Here is a 19491-nt window from a genome sequence, read left to right as displayed (position 1 = left end):
TTTATATCAGACAAAATAGACTTTAAAACAAAGTCTGTAACAAGAGACAAAGGAGGGCATTTAAAGAGGTCAATCCACCAGAAAATATAATATTTGTAAGTATTTATGGACCCAACATGGGAGCACCGAAATACATAAAGCAAATATTAACAGACCTAAAGGGAGAAATAGATGGCAATACAGTAATAGTAGGAGACTTTAATACCCCACTCACATCAATGGATAGATCATCTGGAAAGAAAATAAATAAGCAAATAGCCTTTTATGATACATTAAATCAGAAGGACTTCACAGGTATATACAGAACGTTCTATCCAAAAGCAACAAAATCAATATACCACATTAACAAAGTGAAGGATAAAGATCATATAATCATCTCAACAGATGCAGAAAAAGCATTTGCCAAAATTCAACAATGGTTTATGATAAAAACTCTCAACAAAGTGGGTAGAGAGGGAAAGTATTTCAACCTAATAAAGGCCATATATGTCAAACCCACAGCTAAAATCATGCTTGATGATGAAAAGCTGAAAACTTTTTCAAAGACCAGGAAGAAGACAAGGATGCCCACTCTCACTGGTTTTATTCAACATAGTAGTGGAAGTCCTAGCAAGAGCAATTAGGGAGGAAAATGAAAGAAAAGGCATCCAGGGCTTCCCTGGTGGTGCAGTGGTTGAGAATCTGCCTGCTAATGCAGGGGACACAGTTCGAGCCCTGGTCTGGGAGGATCCCACATGCCGCGGAGCAACTAGGCCCGTGAGCCACAACTACTGAGCCTGCGCATCTGGAGCCTGTGCTCCGCAACAAGAGAGGCCACGAGAGTGAGAGGCACGCGCACCGCGATGAAGAGTGGCCCCCACTTGCCACAACTAGAGAAAGCCCTTGCACAGAAACGAAGACCCAACACAGCAAAAATAAATTAATTAATAAAAACTCCTACCCCCAACATCTTAAAAAAAAAAAGAAAAGGCATCCAAATTTGTAAGGGAAAAGTAAAACTGTCACTATTTGCAGGTGACATATTGTATACAGAAAACTCTAAAGCCTCCACCAAAAAAAACCCTATTAGAAATAACAAATGAATTCAGTAAACTTGCAGGATACAAAATCAACATACAAAAATCTCCTGCATTTCTATACACTAATAATGAACTGTCAGAATGAGAAATTAAGAACACAATCCCATTTCCAACTGCAACAGTCCCAATTACAAGTACATAAAAAAGAATAAAATATCTAGGAATAAATTTAACCATGGAGGTGAAAGACCTGTACACTGAAAACTATAAGATACTAATGAAAGAAACTGAAGACGACTCAAATAAATAGAAACATATTCCAAGCTCATGGACTGGAAGAATTAATATTGTTAAAATGACCATGCTACCCAAAGCAATCTACAGATTCCACATAATCCCTATCAAAATTCCAAAGATATTTTTCACAGAAACAGAACAAACAATCATAAAATTTGTATGGCACCACAAAAGACCCTGAATAGCTAAAGCAACCCTGAGAAAGAAGAACAAAGCTGGAGGCATCATGCTTCCTGATTTCAGAGTGTAATACAAAGCTGTAGTAATCAAAAGAGTATGGTACTGGCATGAAGACATACACATAGATCAGTGAAACAGAATAGAGAGCCCAGACATAAACCCATGCATATATGGTCAATGATTTTACAACAAAAGATCCAAAGAGAAACAACATTTTCTTCAATAAATGGCACTGGAAAAAATGGACAGCCACATGCACAGGAATGAAACTTGACCACTATTTTACATCATACACAAAAATGAATTAAAAACAGATTGAAGACTTAAATGTAAGACCTGAAATAATAAAACTTCTAGAGGAAAACTTAGGCAGTAAGTTCTCTGACACCGGTCTTGGCAGTGATTTTTTGGATTTGACACAAAAAGCAAAGGTAGCGTGAGCAAAACTAAACAACTGAGACTCCATCAAACTAAAAAGGTCCTGTACAGCAAAGGAAACCATCAACAAGATGAAAAGGCTGAATGGGAGAAAATATATACAAATCATGTATCATGTATTAAGAAGTCATACTATGCAACAGCAAAAAAAAAATCCAATTAAAAAATGTGCAGAATATCTGAATAGACATTTTTCCAAAGGCAACATCTAGATAGCCAACACAGATATGTGAAAAGATGCTCAATATCCCTGATCATCAGGAAAATGCAAATAAAAATCACAATGAAATACCACCTCACACCTGTCAAAATGGCGATTATCAAAAAGACAAGAAATAAGAGCTGGTGAAGAAGTGGAGAAGAGGGAACCTTTGTGCACTGTTGGTGCGAATGTAAACTGGTGCAATCACTACGGAAAATAGTATTGGAAGTTCCTTAAAAATTAAAAATAGAACCATGTGATCCAGCAATCCCACTTCTGGGTACTTAGCTGAAGGAAATAAAAACACTAACTCAAAGAAATATATGCATTACTTTGTTCACTGCAGCATTATTTACAATAGCCAACAAATGGAAGCAACCTAAGTGTTTACTGATAAATGAATGAAGAAAATGTACTGTGTGTACACACACACACACACACACACACACACACACACACATGTATATACACACAATGGAATATTAGCCATGAAAAAGAATGAAATTTTGCCATTTCCAACAAAATGAATCGACCTGGGACATTATGCTAAGTAAAATAAGTCAAAAAGACAGACAAGTATCATATGATCCTCAGGTATATGTGGAATCTGGGTGGAAAAAAAAAAAACCTCATAGATACAGAGAACAGACTGGTGCTGCCAGAGAGGGTGGTTGGGACGTGAGCAAAATGTACAACCTTCCAGTTGTAAAATAAGTAAGTCTGGGGATGTAATGTACAGAATGTTGGCTATAGTAATAATATTGTACTGTATATTTGAAAGTTACTAAGAGAGTAAATCTTCAAAGTTCTCATCACAAGAAAAAAAACTGTAACTCTGTATGGTAACGAATGTTAACTAGACTTCTTATTGTGATTATTTTACAATATATACAGATATCAAACATTATGTTGTACACCTGAAACTAATATTATGTGTCAATTATATCTCAATTTTACAAAAAAAATGAAAAGATTTATTGGAAGTTATGTAAAAAAAGAAAAAATATTTCCTAGACGCATGGATGGAGGGCTGAAAGGATTCACAGTAAGCATGGAGACCTATGATAATGATACCCAACATGGATATTACGTAATTAGTTATGTAAAAATTTAAAACAAGCACATGAAAAGATGCTCAACGTCAGCAATCATAATGAGAGAGCACTTTACAACCATGAGAATAGTAAGTATGGGCAAGGATGTAAAGAAATTGCAATCTTCATACATTTCTGATGAGAATGTAAAATGGTACAGCTGCTGTGGAACACAATTTAGTAGTTCCTCAACATTCTAAACATACAGTTACTATACGACTCAGCAATGCTACTCTTCTCCCCCAAGACACTGAAAATTTATGTCTACACAAAAATTTGCACATGAATGTTCACAGCAGCATATTTCCAACAGCCAAAAAGTGGAACCCAAATGTCCTCAACTGATGAAGGAATAAACAAAATGTGGTGGTATATCCATAAAATGGAATATTATTCAGTGATAAAAAGGAATGAAGTACTTACTATTACATGCAACAATATGGATGAAACTTAAAACATACTAAGTGAAAGAATCTAGACAGAGAAGACCACATATGATATGATTCCAATTATATGAAATGTCCAGAACAGACAAATCTAGAGAGACAGAAAGTAAACTGGTGGTTGCCCAAGAATAGAGGGGAGAGAGGAAATGGAGAATGATTGTCGATGGGTACAGGGTTTCTTTTTGGAGTGATAAAAATGTTCTAAAGTTAATTACGGTGATAGCTGCACAACTATGAATATAAAAACTGAATTGTGCTCTTCTAAAAAACACTGATTGTACCCTTTAAAAGGGTAAATTTTATACTATGTAAATTATATCTTAATAAAGCTGCTATAGAGAAATTAAAAACCAAGAAATACCTTTATTTCCTAACTCGTACTGAAAACCTCAAATTCCTTTACATTTTAAATTAATTTAACTTACTTCTAATTGTGACTTAAATTTTAAGTAAATTTTAAGCCAAATCACAATTTATACCAGTACCCGTTTGCACACCAGTGTCCTTCCTCGGAGAGGCTGTAGAGCTGATATATGCATTCATTTTACCACTGATTTTATCCAAGCCATGTCCTGAATTTGCAATGTTGTCAGTAGATGCATTATATTCCACTTGTATTGTATCAACTGGCAAGAGAAATAAGTTATGTGATAAAATGACATAGCAGCAACTAAATACACACAAGACTCTTAGTTTAATCAAGCAGTGCAAACACTGCAATAAAAATTTAGAAGGGCTAGCCTAAAGTTTCTTACAAAAAGCTATCAGCATTCTTATCCCTTACTGAATTTTGGGAGATCACTTAATGGATACCTCTGTAAAAATGGGTACAAAAGTATACATTTTACCTATTGTGAGGAAAATGTAAGAAAATGTATGTGAAAAGATACTGAAAATTATAACATTATTTAGTTCTACTCTTAAGGCAATTTCCCAAGTAAGCATTATAACTTTACATTAGTTCAAAGTCTGAAATTCCTCAAAAAATATTTAGTTAACAGGTGTTTAAAGGTATTAAAAATAGGCAATTATTTAAAATTTTCAAGAAATATTATAAATAAAATTCTAGTCCAGTGCTTACTGCCAAGATTTTTAATCAATCTAGAAGTGTCATGTCCCTTTTGAGCCAATTCTCGGATTCTCTGTTCTTGTTTCAGTCTCTGTGCCAACTCCTGCGCTCTCTGCATCGTCTGGAACAGTTCAATTGTCTTAAGGGTCATGATTTCCTATCAATATTGAAGTGCGCAAAGTTAATTAAATACAATTATCAAACGTACAGACTTGAATATTTTCTCTCAGTAGATATTTTCTAAGCTCCTACTATGTGCCAGGCACTATTCATGATACTGGGAGTAGAGAAGCCAAGAGAACAAAGTTCCTTCCCTTTTACAGATTACATTTTAGTATCTTTTTCTACAGCTGTATTATTAGACCACAAATACAAACACTCTTTTACCCATGCTATAAAGTTTTCAAAACTTCTAAAACCAACAGTCAATTCCACCTGAATTTTATTAAGATAAAAAAATAGATAATAAGAGGTAAGACTCAAGACTTACAGTCATTTTTTGCAATTCAAGCAAATCACACTTTGATTTTTTTCACATATGTAGTTATTTCATAGGTGTAGTTGGCTCGGCCTATTCAACATAATGAAATCAGAACCTAAATCATTTGTACCTTCATCAGCTAACTCTGAAGTAAAGGTTTCAAGTGGGAAACGGCAAGAAAAGGCAGTCTCTCAGCGCCACCTCCCAGCTCCAGGGGGAGTGCTGTATAGTCTGCTCTGTAGACCTCAGGAACCTTTGGCAATCAAATGTCATTGTATAACTTGCTCTTTGTCAGGCCCACTCAAACATGGCACTTGACATCACCATACCTATGCAGACTGTACCACTTAATATAGGGGTTCTCCTAGCCAACCAGATATCTACTCTTTTTAATAGACCCTTACTTAGCACAGAGGAATCCTCTAACACAGCAACAAACTCTATCATCAATCCCAGCCAATGACTCTGCAAGTAAATGCTCCTGTTCACAAGTGGATACAGACAGAAAGGCCAATCATTTCTCTTAACCTATTTAGAAATTTATTAGTATAATCATTGCTTAGAAAACATTTAAAAATCAAGCAAATGGATAACTTTTGTTTTATTTTGTAATAACTCATCCTGACCTTCTTAGCAGAAAGAAACCCAAGGAGTACAGCATTTGTGAATCAATCATTTGAAACAATAAAACCTCCAGCTTCCCTCCTACTTTCAAAACCTTCTTTATGCAAAGCTTTAATGTTTCTGCATAGTTTCACAACTTCAAAACACATGCAAATGTTCTGGTTATTTTTTCTTTAAAAACACACCCAGGGACTTCCCTGGTGGCGCAGTGGTTAAGAATCTGCCTGCCAATGCAGGGGACACAGGTGCTATCCCTGGTCCGGGAAGATCCCACATGCCGTGGAGCAACTAAGCCTGTGCGCCACAACTACTGAGCCTGCGCTCTAGAGCCCGTGTGCCATAACTACTGAGCCTGCATGCTGCAACTACTGAAGCCCGCGCGCCTAGAGCCCGTGCTCCGCAACAAGAGAAGTCACAGCAATGAGAAGCCCACACGCCGCAACAAAGAGTAGCCCCCCGCTCACCACAACTAGACAAAGCCCACGCACAGCAACAAAGACCCAACGCAGCCAAAAACAAATTAAAAAAAAACCCCAAAAACAACACACCCATTTTTACTCTAAAATGTTAGTTAGGATATAAATACCTACTTCCTTTTGTTTTTGCTTAAGTATATCTTCTTCATACTGTTTCTGCATCTCTTCTTGTTCCCGTGCTAAACGACGCTCCTCCTCTTGTTCCTCCTTCTTTCTTTGCTCTTCTTCAAGCTGCTTCTTCTTGCGCTTCTCTTCTACCTGAGCAGTGATGGCTTTCTAGTCATAAACAGTAACGTAAATTATTGTCATAAATTTTTAAAAAATCCATAAAGCATCTGGTGTTTCAAAAATGTTTATCAATATATAGAGAGTAATACGTATATGAGTTAAATTAAAATGTCAGGTTTCCAATGTATTTTTCCCATCTCCCATCAAGTTTTACATGCTTTTTCTTTAATCCCAAGAGGGCTCGTAGAAGAACTAAGAGAAAAACAACTGAAGAAACAATCTCAGTGCTTAGCATACATAGTGCCTGGTAAAAATAGCAGATGCTCTATAAATGTCTGTTCACTTAACCGACTGCAAGTAACCATATTAACTAAGCCAAATTCTTCATATAGTAGAGATTTGCCGAATTACTGGATATTTAAGTCCCTTTAGTATTAGACTAAAATTAGGACAAAATTTTAATCTTAGTTTCCTTTCTTATATTATCCATTAGATTTCTTAATCATAATTCTACTTCAATCCCTTGCATCTATTTCCCTTTCAAAGAACTAATTCTCATCCTGAACAGAATTCAGGAGAATTGGAGAAAAAAATATCCAATACCAACTTAAGATTTAGTGTCATTTCAGATACACAACCTAAACATTAAAGACCTTCTTCCTTGGAAGGCAGGTGGCTGTACTACATGATACTGTCTGGTTCTCAACATAAGTATAATTCTAATATAATGCCAGTTGGTGTAGGGATTAGATTCATCACAGGATTGTGCAGGGCCTGTTCTGTAAGTTTATACTGGAATTTTAATTTCCATTTACTTAGGTATCTAGCCCATGACTACTAATGATTAAGGCAAAGAACAACATTTGACAATGCAATACCTGATGTTCTAACTGTTTTTGTCGTCTCCTGTCTCGTTCCTCAATTTGAGCTGGGTCCAAAAGAGCAGTCATAGAACGGAGAAAGCTGGCAAGACAGATCCATTAGCTATTTAAAACCTCCAAAAGGTGGGTTTAACAAGGTGCTAAGTCATTTTTGTTTGAAATGTATCTACTAGTCATTTCTACTGTAAAGAAAAACACCAAACCTGAAACCAATTAAGATACAAATACAACAACAATCCTAAAAAGGCACACAGACCTCCTTAAACACCAACAGGTGCTGAAGGAGGCACTTACTTCCTTTTCTTACTGCTTTCCACAGCCACGTCTCTAACAGGTCTTGCTACGTGCTCCTCCTCTGAAGGTTCAACCTGGCTTCCCGTTGTAGGTGTATACAGACTGCTGATATCAGCCAGGTCCTGAGCGTCCGGAGAGACACAGAAGTACTCTGGTTGTGTTTGTGTTGACCGAGAGGACAGCTGAGACTGAGAACCAGGACAGCTCTTGAATGAATCAAAATGTATTGCCCATCTGTCATGCTCCTCACCCTAATCATGACAAATAAGAACTGCTAAGAACTCTTCCAACTCTTATGTTTAAAATCTCAAATGACAAACATGATTTCTAAAAGTCACCACACAACAGAACAAGCATCATAAAGATTAACAAAACTGTATCCTGTATTGATCCCATATACATTTAGACAATTAAGCTTGGAGAATATGAAAAATTCAAAGAACCAGGAAATTTCTAAAACGTTAGTTACAAGAAGCTATGCAAAATCACACTGAATTCATTCAACGAAAGGTTCACAAGCGCAAATATGGAATAATTTGAATACTCTTGTCAAACAGTTTCAGGACACTTTTAAGTTTATGATTAGAGACTCTGAAATTATTTTTTCCCCCTTTATACCGATAAAACTTCATAAATTACCTTTGAAGATATAATTTTTTCCTCTACTTTTTTTTGCCGGTCATCCTCTATTTGCTTGTTCAACTCTTCAATCCATTTTCTCTGCTGTTCTTGTTTCACAGCACTGAAAGGGCGCTCCGTCAGTACTGCTTCCTAAACAAGTCATCAATACCATCAAAAGTTTACCTCTTTTTGTAACCACTTTATATTTACAAATCTTTCCAAATAATTTATATAGATTTAACGTGGAAAGGTATTTAACTCTAAGAGAAGCAATAATTTTAAACAAAAAAATTCGAGGGACTTCCCTTGTGGCACAGTGGTTAAGAATCCGCCTGCCAATGCAGGGGACCCAAGTTCAAGCCCTGGTCCAGGAAGATCCCACATGCCCCAGAGCAACTAAGCCCGTGTGCCACAACTACTGAGCCTGCACTCTACAGCTTGTGAGCCGCAACTATTGAGCCCCCGCGTGCCACAACTATTAAAGCCTGCGTGCCTAGAGGCCATGCTCCGGAACAAAGACAAGCCAACATAATAAGAAGCCCATGCACCACAACAAAGAGTAGCGCCCCCCCCCGCCCCCGCTCACCACAACTAGAGAAAGCTCACACGCAACAAAGGCCAAATGCAGTCAAAAATAAATAAATAAATAAATGTATAAATAATAATACTTAAAAAAAATTCAAGTATACAAGAATTAAGTAGATATATTCTAATTTTCAGAATCATATATTTGTAACACATACTAGCAGAAGGATATAAGATAACTAAGTAAACGTAAAGAAAGGAAATTTTCTAATGAAAAATAGAAAATTTTCTCCAAACCAATTATAAGATTTTCAAATTTCTATCCTAATATAGTCTCATTTACTTTGAAAGGAATCACTGATAAACTGAAATAGATAAATACTGTTTAACACTTGGCTTCAGAATACAAAAACATTGCTTTGGGACCAAGAGCCAGGAGGATATAATACAGCCAGAGGCTTTCTCTTACTGAATCATAATGCCTCTTTTGGATACCTTTTGTTCCCATTTCTGCTGCTACAGCCCTAGCATGATCTATGACATTTCACTAAGAAAAATATATTGTGTCCAGATTAAGTCCTTGAATTCTAAGAAAAATAAAAACAGTAGCATAAAAATTTATTGTTCCTTTAACTTATGAGAGTTTAGTACGCTTTAACAAAAAGGAAAGCATATATTCTACTCAAACTGTCCTAAAATGCAAGAGCTAAGCAACAAAACATTTTGTTACGTGACATAACTACAGGACATAATTTTTAAAAGTTTGACAGAATAATATAATGGCAAAGCTCATTAGTTTTCAACCAATTGCTTTGATCAAAGGAAATACTTACACAAAAAGGAAAAATCTTAGTATCGCAGGTGCTCTCACACATTTTAAAACAGATAAAAACCAACCCTATTTATTTAAGCCTAAAAGAACTACTTCAAAAGGAGCATTTTCTTCAGGTAAGTGATTTAACAGTTCTTCTAATTTTAGAAATGTTATTTTAGAGGTCTAACTGGAAAAAAAAAAAAAAGGACCCTTTGAACTCCTTATAAGAAATTCACAGGGAATTCCCTGGCAGTCCAGTGGTTAGGACTCCGCAATTTCACTGCCAATGGAGCGGGTTCAATCCCTGGTCGGGGAACTAAGATCCCAGAAGCCACATGGCATGGCCAGAAAAAAAAAACAAATTCACAATATGGCATTGAATCAACATAGAATTCTGTAATCTGTTTCATAAGTCTGATGTAACCAGATCTGGTTTCAAATTTTGGTGGGGTTTCCAATTATTCAAGGATAAGACACAAAATACCCTTGAAAATTCCTAAAATCCTCATCAAATGCTTTATATACATGTCTTATATTTACAACCCTGTGGAAAATTTAATAATCAGTTCTTCCAATTCAGTCTTCAACTTCTTACTCAAGGATGACTTACATCCTTGTTTTACTTGCTTGCCACCTGAATAAGTCATTTCACTTCTCCAACCGACTAGAAAACTCTTTAAATTATTACTTTCTTTTTTACAAGTCTTCCCCCACGTGCATTCAGTTACAGGAATGAAAGTATAAGGATCTGGGGGGTGGGAGAGGTGGTAGGTAAATGAAAACTCCCTTTTGACTACTGAGCTCATTTTAGTTGAAACCTGAGTAAGGCAAATGTGTGTAAAATGCAAGACTCACTGTGTAACAAATGTGTTCTGATGATGATCTAGCACCTCCCTTCTGTTAATGCTTCAACATGGCTAAGAACCCTCTTTCTCTAGGTTCACTCACTTTTTCACTTTCTCTCTTTCACATTATTGACCTCAGATGCCCCTTCCCCTACATAAAAGCTCCTTTTCTAAACACCTATTTTGAGCCTATTCTCAAGTGACAGCCTTGAGTGAAAACTCATTTTCACAGGTACTCAATACACACTTCCCCACAAACAGTTCCTAATGTTACAGGTTCCTAATGTAAATCTTTAGCTACCTTCAAGTTCTTCTATGTTAGAAATTGCTAGTCTTACTCCTAATATAAATGCTGTATGAATGGCAGCTGCTATATCAGAACTGAAAGTAGAGGCTTTTCAAATGGTCACCTAGACATGCTTAGTTCTGTTTCATTTAATTCTCCCCTTAAAGCAGTCTAAAAATGCATGTCTGTGAAAGGAGAACACTCAGTGGTGACTTTGCCATGGTCCACAATAGTCCTGCTTGCCAGTGCATGATTCCCAAGCCCAGACACCAAGCCTCCCTACTTTAGACAGTCTGTCCACCTACTCATCTTGTCCACTCAGTACGCATAAAAGGCATGCTTCTGGGTGGTGGGTGGTTTCAGGACACTGGGCTAGAAAAAAACAGATCTTCCAAGAGGAAGAGCAGCACAACCAAGAGCTACAATCATTTTGGAGGGTGGGCTGGAGTACTCTGAACTTGAAAGTAACTGTAAAATCTCTGGAACCAGGACTACACAGTTGTGCACGTGGCTAAAATCCTGGTTTTCATGTGCTTATTGGCCATATCTTTGGAGCCATATCTGTTCAGTCTTTTCCTTATTTTCCAATTTTACTAACACAATCGTCCCTTGGTATCTGTGGGGTACTGGGTTGCAGGACCTCCTGAATATACCAAAACAGGCAGATACTCAAGTCCCTTATATAAAATAGTGTAGTATTTGCATGTAACCTATGCACATCCTCATGTGTATTTAAAATCAACTCTAGGTTACTTACAATACCTAACAGAATGTGTATGCTATGTAACTAGTTGCCAGTGCATAGCAAATTGAAGTTTGGCTTTTTGAAACTTTCTGGAATATTTTTTCCCTGATATTTTCCTTTTTCTTTTTTTTTTTTAACTAATTACTTTATTATACATTTTCATAAAGAACTTTATGTATGTTATCTTTTTTAGCCCTCACAATAATAACAATAATAATACGAATTGGCTGACAACACTCTCTCTGTTACAAGCACTGCTGGGCATTTTATATACATTAATTTCCATGATAAAATTATGGGGTAGGCATCATTTTTAAAGAAATGAGAACTAAGGCACAGAGGTGTTAAGTATCTTATTAAGACTCATGGCATCTGGAAGTTTTTTCCAAACATTTTCAGTCCGAGATTGGTTGAATCTATGGATCTGGCACCCACGGATACAGAGGGCCGCTTGCATCCAACTATTCTGATCTTATTTCCTTCCTTCTACTTCCTTTGGGTTTAACTGTTGCAATTCTTTCTCTAACTTCTTGAAATGAATACTTAGATCATTTATGTTTTGCTTTCAGTCTTTCTCTTCCAAGAAATGCATTTAAGCCTATAAACGTCCAAGCACAGGAAGCTCATATGTTCTCATATATATTTTCATCATCATTCGGTTCAACACACTTTCTAATTCTGAGTTTTCTTTCACTTAAAAGACTACTGCTTAAATATCAAACATTTGGAAATTTTGTTATTTGTTACTGATATCTAGCTTAATTCCACTGTGATCAGATAACATATTCTGTGTAATCTAAACCTATGAAATTTGTTGAGACTTTATGGCCTAGCAAATTACTAATTCTCACATTTTTTTCGGTTTTTTTTTTTTTTTTTTTTTTTGCAGTACGCGGGCCTCTCACTGTTGTGGCCTCTCCCGTTGCGGACCACAGGCTCCAGATGCGCAGGCTCAGCGGCCATGGCTCAGCGGCCCAGCCGCTCCGCGGCATGTGGGATCTTCCCGGACCGGGGCACGAACCGATGTCCCCTACATCGGCAGGTGGACTCTCAACCACTGCGCCACCAGGGAAGCCCTTAATTCTCACTTTTAATTTCTAAAATATTTTGCCCATAGATTTTTTGGGTTTTCTATATAAATGACAAACTGCTACAGTTTTATTTTTTCCTTTCCAGTTCTTAAGACTTTTAATTTGTCTTGCTATACTGGCTAGGACTACCAATAACATAGTAATAATAATATGGGCATTTTATTTAATTTTTAATTTTAAAGGGACTATTACTAAAATTTCTCATTTAGTATGATGTTCGCTATAGGGTGGTTTTTTTTTTTTTAAATACTCAATTGGAAATTCCTTCTAGTTTAATTGCCTGAAATACTGTCCTTAACAAACTGGCTTTGAGTTTTATCAAATGCTTTTCCTGCATCTATTAAAATGTTCTGTTTTATTGTGTTAAAATGGTACACTATACTTGCAGATTTTTAAAAATTCCCTTAACCCATTATGAACCGTAGTCATGATATATTACCTTTTTACACATTATCAAATTTTACTTGTTAATATACTTTTTTAGAATTTTTGTGTGTATATTCATGAATGAAATAAACCTAATTTTCCTTTTTTGTTATTTTTCTGGCTTTAATACCAAGTTTATACTGGGCTTGCAGAATGAATTGGGGGCCATTTCATATTTCTACTGCCTGGAAAGCTGAATAAATTTGGGATTTATTTCTTTAAAGTTTGGTAGAAACTGTCAGTAAAACCATGTGGGCATTTTGTTCTCCTTGTGGGAAAGTTTTTTTTTACCCAGATCTACAATTACTTTAATGGTTACATAATTATTCAAGCTTTTTACTTATTTTTATGTCAGTTCCTGTAAGTTATAACTTTTCCAGTAATTTACCCACTTCATCTAAGTTTTCATAATTATTGGCATAATATATTAACTTACTAATGATTCACTCTCTACCTGCAATGCCATTTTCACTCATTATACATTTCACCAACTGGTGCCCTTATTTTCTTTCCTTTTTTTTTAATTTTTAAATTTAAGTAAAACTGACCTGCAACACTATGCTAGTTCCAGGTGCACAACATAGTGATTCAATATTTCTATACATTACAAAATGATCACAAGTCTAGTTACCATCTGTCACCATACAAAGTTATTACAGTATTATTGACTATATTCCCCATGCTGTACATTTATCTCCATGACTCATATATTTTTTAACTACAAGCTCATACCTCTTAATTTCTGTCACCTGTTTCACTTATGCCCCCACCCCCCTCCCCTCTAGCAAAACCACTTGTTTATTCTCTGTATCTATGAGTCTGTTTGCTTCATTATGTTCTGTTCATTTGTTTTGTTTCCTAGATTCTACATATAAGTGAAATCATATAGTACTCTTTGTCTTTCTCTTACTTCACTTAGCATAAGTGAAGTAAGCAGATAGACTTCTAGGTCCGTCCATGTTTTTATAAACAGCAAGGTTTCATTTGTTTTTATGGCTGAGTAACATGCCATTATATACATACACCACATCTTTATCCATTCATCTATCGATAGACCCTAGGTTGCTTCTTTATGTCCCCTATTGTAAACTGCAATGAACATGGGATGCATGTATCTTTTCAATTTAGTGGTTTTTTTCCTTTGGAAGAATATCCAGAAGTAGAACTGCTGGATTGTATGGTAGTTTTGTTTTTAATTTTTGGAGGAAACTCCATCCTGTTTTCCATAATGGCTATACTAATTTACATTCCCACCAACAGCTGGTGGGAAAATTCCTTATTTTCATGATCTATTTCTTCTAATTTAGGTTTATTTTGTTCTTTTCCTAACTTAAGAGAGATTTATCTAGGTTTAGTGTTATGGGTAATTGGCATACACAACTTACTCTCAGTGTTCTCCTCCACCTGTTTAGCTGTTAGTAAGTTCTGCTTCTTAATCTAAAAGGGGATTCACAGGTATATGAAGTACTTAGTACACTTCTTGGATCCTAACAGGCCCTCAAACAAATCAATTTCCTTATTTTATTTAATTATTAAATCTTTCTGATAAGGCAAAGAGACCCACTCAGTTGTTTGCTTTTTTTCCTTTTCTTTTTTTGGCCCCGCCATGCAGCATGTGGGATGTTAGTTCCCTGACCAAGGATCAAACCTGTGCAGTGGAAGCACGGAGTCCTAACCACTGGACCGCCAGGGGATCCCCCCCACCAGTTTTGAATAAGGAAGAGGATTTCCTTCCATAAAGTTTAATTTTGGAGGACTGAGATAGGATTCCTCTGATTCCAAGAATGCCAGTATAGAGAGGCAAAGGGAAACTTTAGCTAGGACTGATTCATTTTAGTCAAGCTATTGTATTTCTTTCTTCTGAAATTAGGCCATCAGTGGACTGGTACTAGTTTATAACTTAGTCACAACCCATTTCTGTTGTGGAAAGGGCTTCATAATTCACAAACACTCTTCTCAGAATTCTAAAGTAACTTGACAACAAATGGAATATAAAGGTTCTAGGCATTCAATTTTTATTCTACTGGGTTGTGACCGACTATTAAAAAAAATCCTGTCCTGTAAGTGCTATAAATCTAGAGAAATTCTTGTTGAACTCTGAACCATGCTATAATGAGCTCTTTTTGGTACATAACATGGATAGAAATGTTTTATGGATTATCCTTTATACCTGTGAAAAATAAAGGAAACCTCATTTAAAATGGAGTCAGAAAGCCCTGAAGGTGGAGCTCTCACCCATATATGACTCACCACAGCTTACAGACCCCACCAAGATTTCCTTCTCACTAGCAACAAGCTTCCCACCACCTGCAGATACCACAGCCCTCCCCAATTTCCTCCTTTCCTCTACAAAATCAAGTTCCTCTCCTCTGTTCTCCAAACTTGCCTAAGGTTTGTCACAGTTTGCTTGTCCTGAATTACAACTGTCTACTATTCCCAAATAAACTCATGTTGCTGGTAAAATAACTTGCTCTTTTGTTTTTTAAGGTCAACATATCCTTCTGTGTGTCAGAAATAATACGTAATATTTTTAAAAGTCAGAAAGTTGAAATGCCAAACAATGGAAAAGATAAAATATACGTAATATAGTGATGATTATTATATATGAATATCTTGGGCATTAATGCAGACTGGTGTTTGTGTATCTACTCATTAAGAAAATATAATACCAAAAGGATCCACATCAAACTCATATGCTGCACAATAACCACCACCTTCAAGAGTCTATACACACACACACACAACTGTTAGAATAAAACAAATTCAGCGAAGTTGCAGGATACAAAACCAGGAGAAAAAAATCAGTTGCATCTCTATACACTAACAATGAACAATCTGGGAAAATAAAATTAAGAAAACTATTCCATGTACAATAGCACCAAATACTAAGAATAAAATACTTAGGAATAAGTAGGCCAAAGACATGTACACTGAAAACTACAAAACATTGCTGATAGAAATTAAAGACACAAATATCAATAAATGGAAAGACCCTACCTTCATGAATAGGAAGACTTCATATTGTCAGGATTACCTAAAGCAAGCTACAGATTCAAAGCAAACCCTCTGAAAATCTTGATGTTTTTTGCAGAAATGGAAAAATGCATCCTAAAATTCATATGGAATCTCAAGGAACCCTGAATAGGTGAAATAATATTGAAAAAGAAAATTGGAGGACTTAACCACTTTCTGATTTCAAACCTTACTACAGAGAGGGGGAAGATGGTGGAAGAGTAAGACGCGGAGATCACCTTCCTCCCCACAGATACATCAGAAATACATCTACACGTGGAACAACTCCTACAGAACACCCACTGAACGCTGGCAGAAGACCTCAGACCTCCCAAAAGGCAAGAAACTCCCCACGTACCTGGGTAGGGCAAAAGAAAAAAGAATAAACAGAGACAAAAGAATAGGGATGGGACCTGCACCAGTGGGAGGGAGCTGTGAAGGAGGAAAGGTTTCCACACACTAGGAAGCCCCTTTGCAGGGAGACTGCGGGTGGTGGAGGGGGGAAGCTTCGGAGCCGCGGAGGAGAGCGCAGCAACAGGGGTGTGGAGGGCAAAGCGGAGAGATTCCCGCACAGAGGATTGGTGCCGACCGGCACTCACCAGCCCGAGAGGCTTGTCTGCTCACCCGCCGGGGCAGATTGGGGCTGGGAGGTGAGGCTCGGGCTTCGGTCGGATCCCAGGGAGAGGACTGGGGTTGGCGGCGTGAACACAGCCTGAAGGGGTTAGTGCACCACGGCTTGCCGGGAGGGAGCCCGGGGAAAAGTCTAGACCCGCCAAAGAGGCAAGAGACTTCTTCTTCCCTCTTTGTTTCCTGGTGCTTGAGGAGAGGGGATTAAGAGCCCTACTTAAAGGAGCTCCAGAGACGGGCGCGAGCCACGGCTAACAGCACGAACCCCAGAGACGGGCATGAGACGCTAAGGCTGCTGCTGCCGCCACCAAGAAGCCTGTGTGCGAGCACAGCTCACCATCCACACCTCCCCCCCCGGAAGCCTGTGCAGCCCGCCACGGCCAGGGTCCCGGGATCCAGGGACAACTTCCGCGGGAGAACGCACGGCGCGCCTCAGGCTGGTGCAACGTCCCACCGACCTCTGCCCCCGGTATGGTAATCAAAACAGTGAAACAGTGGCATAAAGACAGACATACAGAACAAATGAACTGAATGGAGAGCCCAGAAATAAACCCTTTCATATACAGTCAAATGATTTTCGACAAGAGTGCCAAGATGATCTGATGGGGAAAGAAGAGTCTGGCGCCGGGAAAACTGGATATCCACATGCAAAAGAATGAAGCTGGACCGTTACCTTACACCATATATAAAAATTAACTCAAAATGGATCAAAGATCTAAACTATAAAACTCCTTTAGAAGAAAACATAGGGGGAAGCTCCACAACGTTAGATTTGGCAATGATTTCTTAGATATGACACCAACAGCACAGGCAACAAAAACAAAGAATAGGTAAAATGGACTTCATCAAAATTAAAAACTTTTGTACAAGAAAGGACACTATGAAGTGAGTGAAAAGTCAACTCATGAAGGAAATACCTGTAAATTATATACCTGATAAGGAGTTAATAACCAGAATATGTAAAGAACTCCTACTACTCAACAAAAAAGAAAATCCAATTCAAAAATGGACAAAGGTGCTTGCTTCGGCAGCACATATACTAAAATTGGAACGATACAGAGAAGATGAGCTTGGTCCCTACATAGGATGACACGCAAATTCGTGAAGCATTCCATATTTTTATCCCAGGAATGCAAGGATTCTTCAATACATGTAAATCAGTCCATGTGATGCACCATATTAACAAACTGAAGGAGAAAAACCATATGATCACCTCAATAGAGGCAGAAAAAGCTTTCGACAAAACTCAACACCCGTTTATGATAAAAACCCTTCAGAAAGTAGGCATACAGGGAACTTACCTTAACATAATAAAGGCCATATATGACAAACCCACAGCCAACATCATCCCCAATGGTGAAAAACTGAAACCATTTCCTCTAAGATCAGGAATAAGACAAGGTTGTCCACTTGCACCACCGTTATTCAAATAGTTTTGGAAGTTTTAACCACAGCAATCAGAGAAGAAAAAGAAATTAAAGGAATCCAAATCGGAAAAGAGGAAGTAAAGTTGTCACTGTTTGCCAATGACATGATACTATACATAGAGAATCCTAAAGATGCTACCAGAAAACTACTAGAGCTAATCAATGAATTTGGTACAGTTTCAGGATACAAAATTAATGCACAGAAATCTCTGCATTCCTATACACTAATGGTGAAAATCTGAAAGAGAAATTAAGGAAACACCCCCATTTACCATTGCAACAAAAAGAATAAAATACCGAGGAATAAACCTACCTAAGGAGACAAAAGATCTATATGCAGAAAACTATAAGACACTGATTAAAGAAATTAAAGATGATACAAACAGATGGAGAGATATACCATGTTCTTGGATTGGAAGAATCAACATTGTGAAAATGACTGTACTACTCAAAGCAATCTACAGATTCCATGCAATCCCTACCAAACTACCACTGACATTTTTCACAGAATTAGAACAAAAAATTTCCCAATTTGTATGGAAACACAAAAGAACCCAAATAGTCAAAGCAATCTTGATAAAGAAAAACGGAGCTGGAGGAATCAGGCGCCCTGACTTCAGACTATACTACAAAGCTACAGTAATCAAAACAGTATTGTACTGGCACAAAAACAGAAATACAGATAAATGGAACAACAGGATAGAAAGTCCAGAGATAAACCCACACACATATGGTCACCTTATTTTTGATAAAGGAAGCAAGAATATACAATGGATAAAAGACAGTCTCCTTAATGAGTGGTGCTGGGAAAACTGGACAGGTACATGTAAAAGTATGAAATTAGAACACTCCCTAACATCATACACAAAAATAAACTCAAAATGGATTAAAGACCTAAATGTAAGGCCAGAGACTATCAAACTCTTAGAGGAAAACATAGGCAGAACACTCTATGACATAAATCACAGCAAGATCCTTTTTGACCCACCACCTAGAGAAATGGAAATAAAAAGAAAAATAGACAAATGGGACCTAATGAAACTTAAAAAGCTTTTGCACAGCAAAGGAAAACATAAACAAGACAAAAAGACAACCCTCAAAATGGGAGAAAGTATTTGCAAATGAAGCAACTGACAAAGTATTAATCTCCAAAATTCACAAGCAGCTCATGCAGCTCAATATCAAAAAAACAAACAACCCAATCCAAAAATGGACAGAAGACCTAAATAGACATTTCTCCAAAGGAGATATACAGATTGACAACAAACACATGAAAGGATGCTCAGCATCCCAAATCATTAGAGAAATGCAAATCAAAACTACAATGAGGTATCACCTCACAC

At 37.1% G+C, this 19491-nt stretch overlaps 1 protein-coding gene and 1 non-coding gene across 7 annotated transcripts in view; one reads left to right on the top strand and one right to left on the bottom strand.

Moving 5' to 3' along the window:
• The window catches only part of CCDC66 (coiled-coil domain containing 66), a 62390-nt gene that overhangs the window by 15905 nt on the left and 26994 nt on the right, over positions 1 to 19491 (bottom strand). For all 6 annotated transcript variants that reach the window (XM_060022712.1, XM_060022710.1, XM_060022711.1 and 3 more), the window contains 6 exons: positions 8369 to 8500; positions 7730 to 7980; positions 7433 to 7517; positions 6441 to 6602; positions 4758 to 4902; positions 4162 to 4302 (listed from right to left, as the gene is read on the bottom strand). In XM_060022712.1, coding sequence (XP_059878695.1) covers positions 4162 to 4302; positions 4758 to 4902; positions 6441 to 6602; positions 7433 to 7517; positions 7730 to 7980; positions 8369 to 8500 — 916 coding nt within the window. The remainder of the gene's footprint in view (positions 1 to 4161; positions 4303 to 4757; positions 4903 to 6440; positions 6603 to 7432; positions 7518 to 7729; positions 7981 to 8368; positions 8501 to 19491) is intronic.
• LOC132433045 (U6 spliceosomal RNA) lies at positions 17737 to 17842 on the top strand. Its single transcript, XR_009521083.1, has one exon. It is a non-coding gene; the product is annotated as a U6 spliceosomal RNA (small nuclear RNA).

Source organism: Delphinus delphis, chromosome 10 (genome assembly GCF_949987515.2).
Source record: "Delphinus delphis chromosome 10, mDelDel1.2, whole genome shotgun sequence".
In the NCBI taxonomy this organism is placed as follows: Eukaryota; Metazoa; Chordata; class Mammalia; order Artiodactyla; family Delphinidae; genus Delphinus; species Delphinus delphis.
This window is presented reverse-complemented; position numbering and strand designations above follow the sequence as displayed.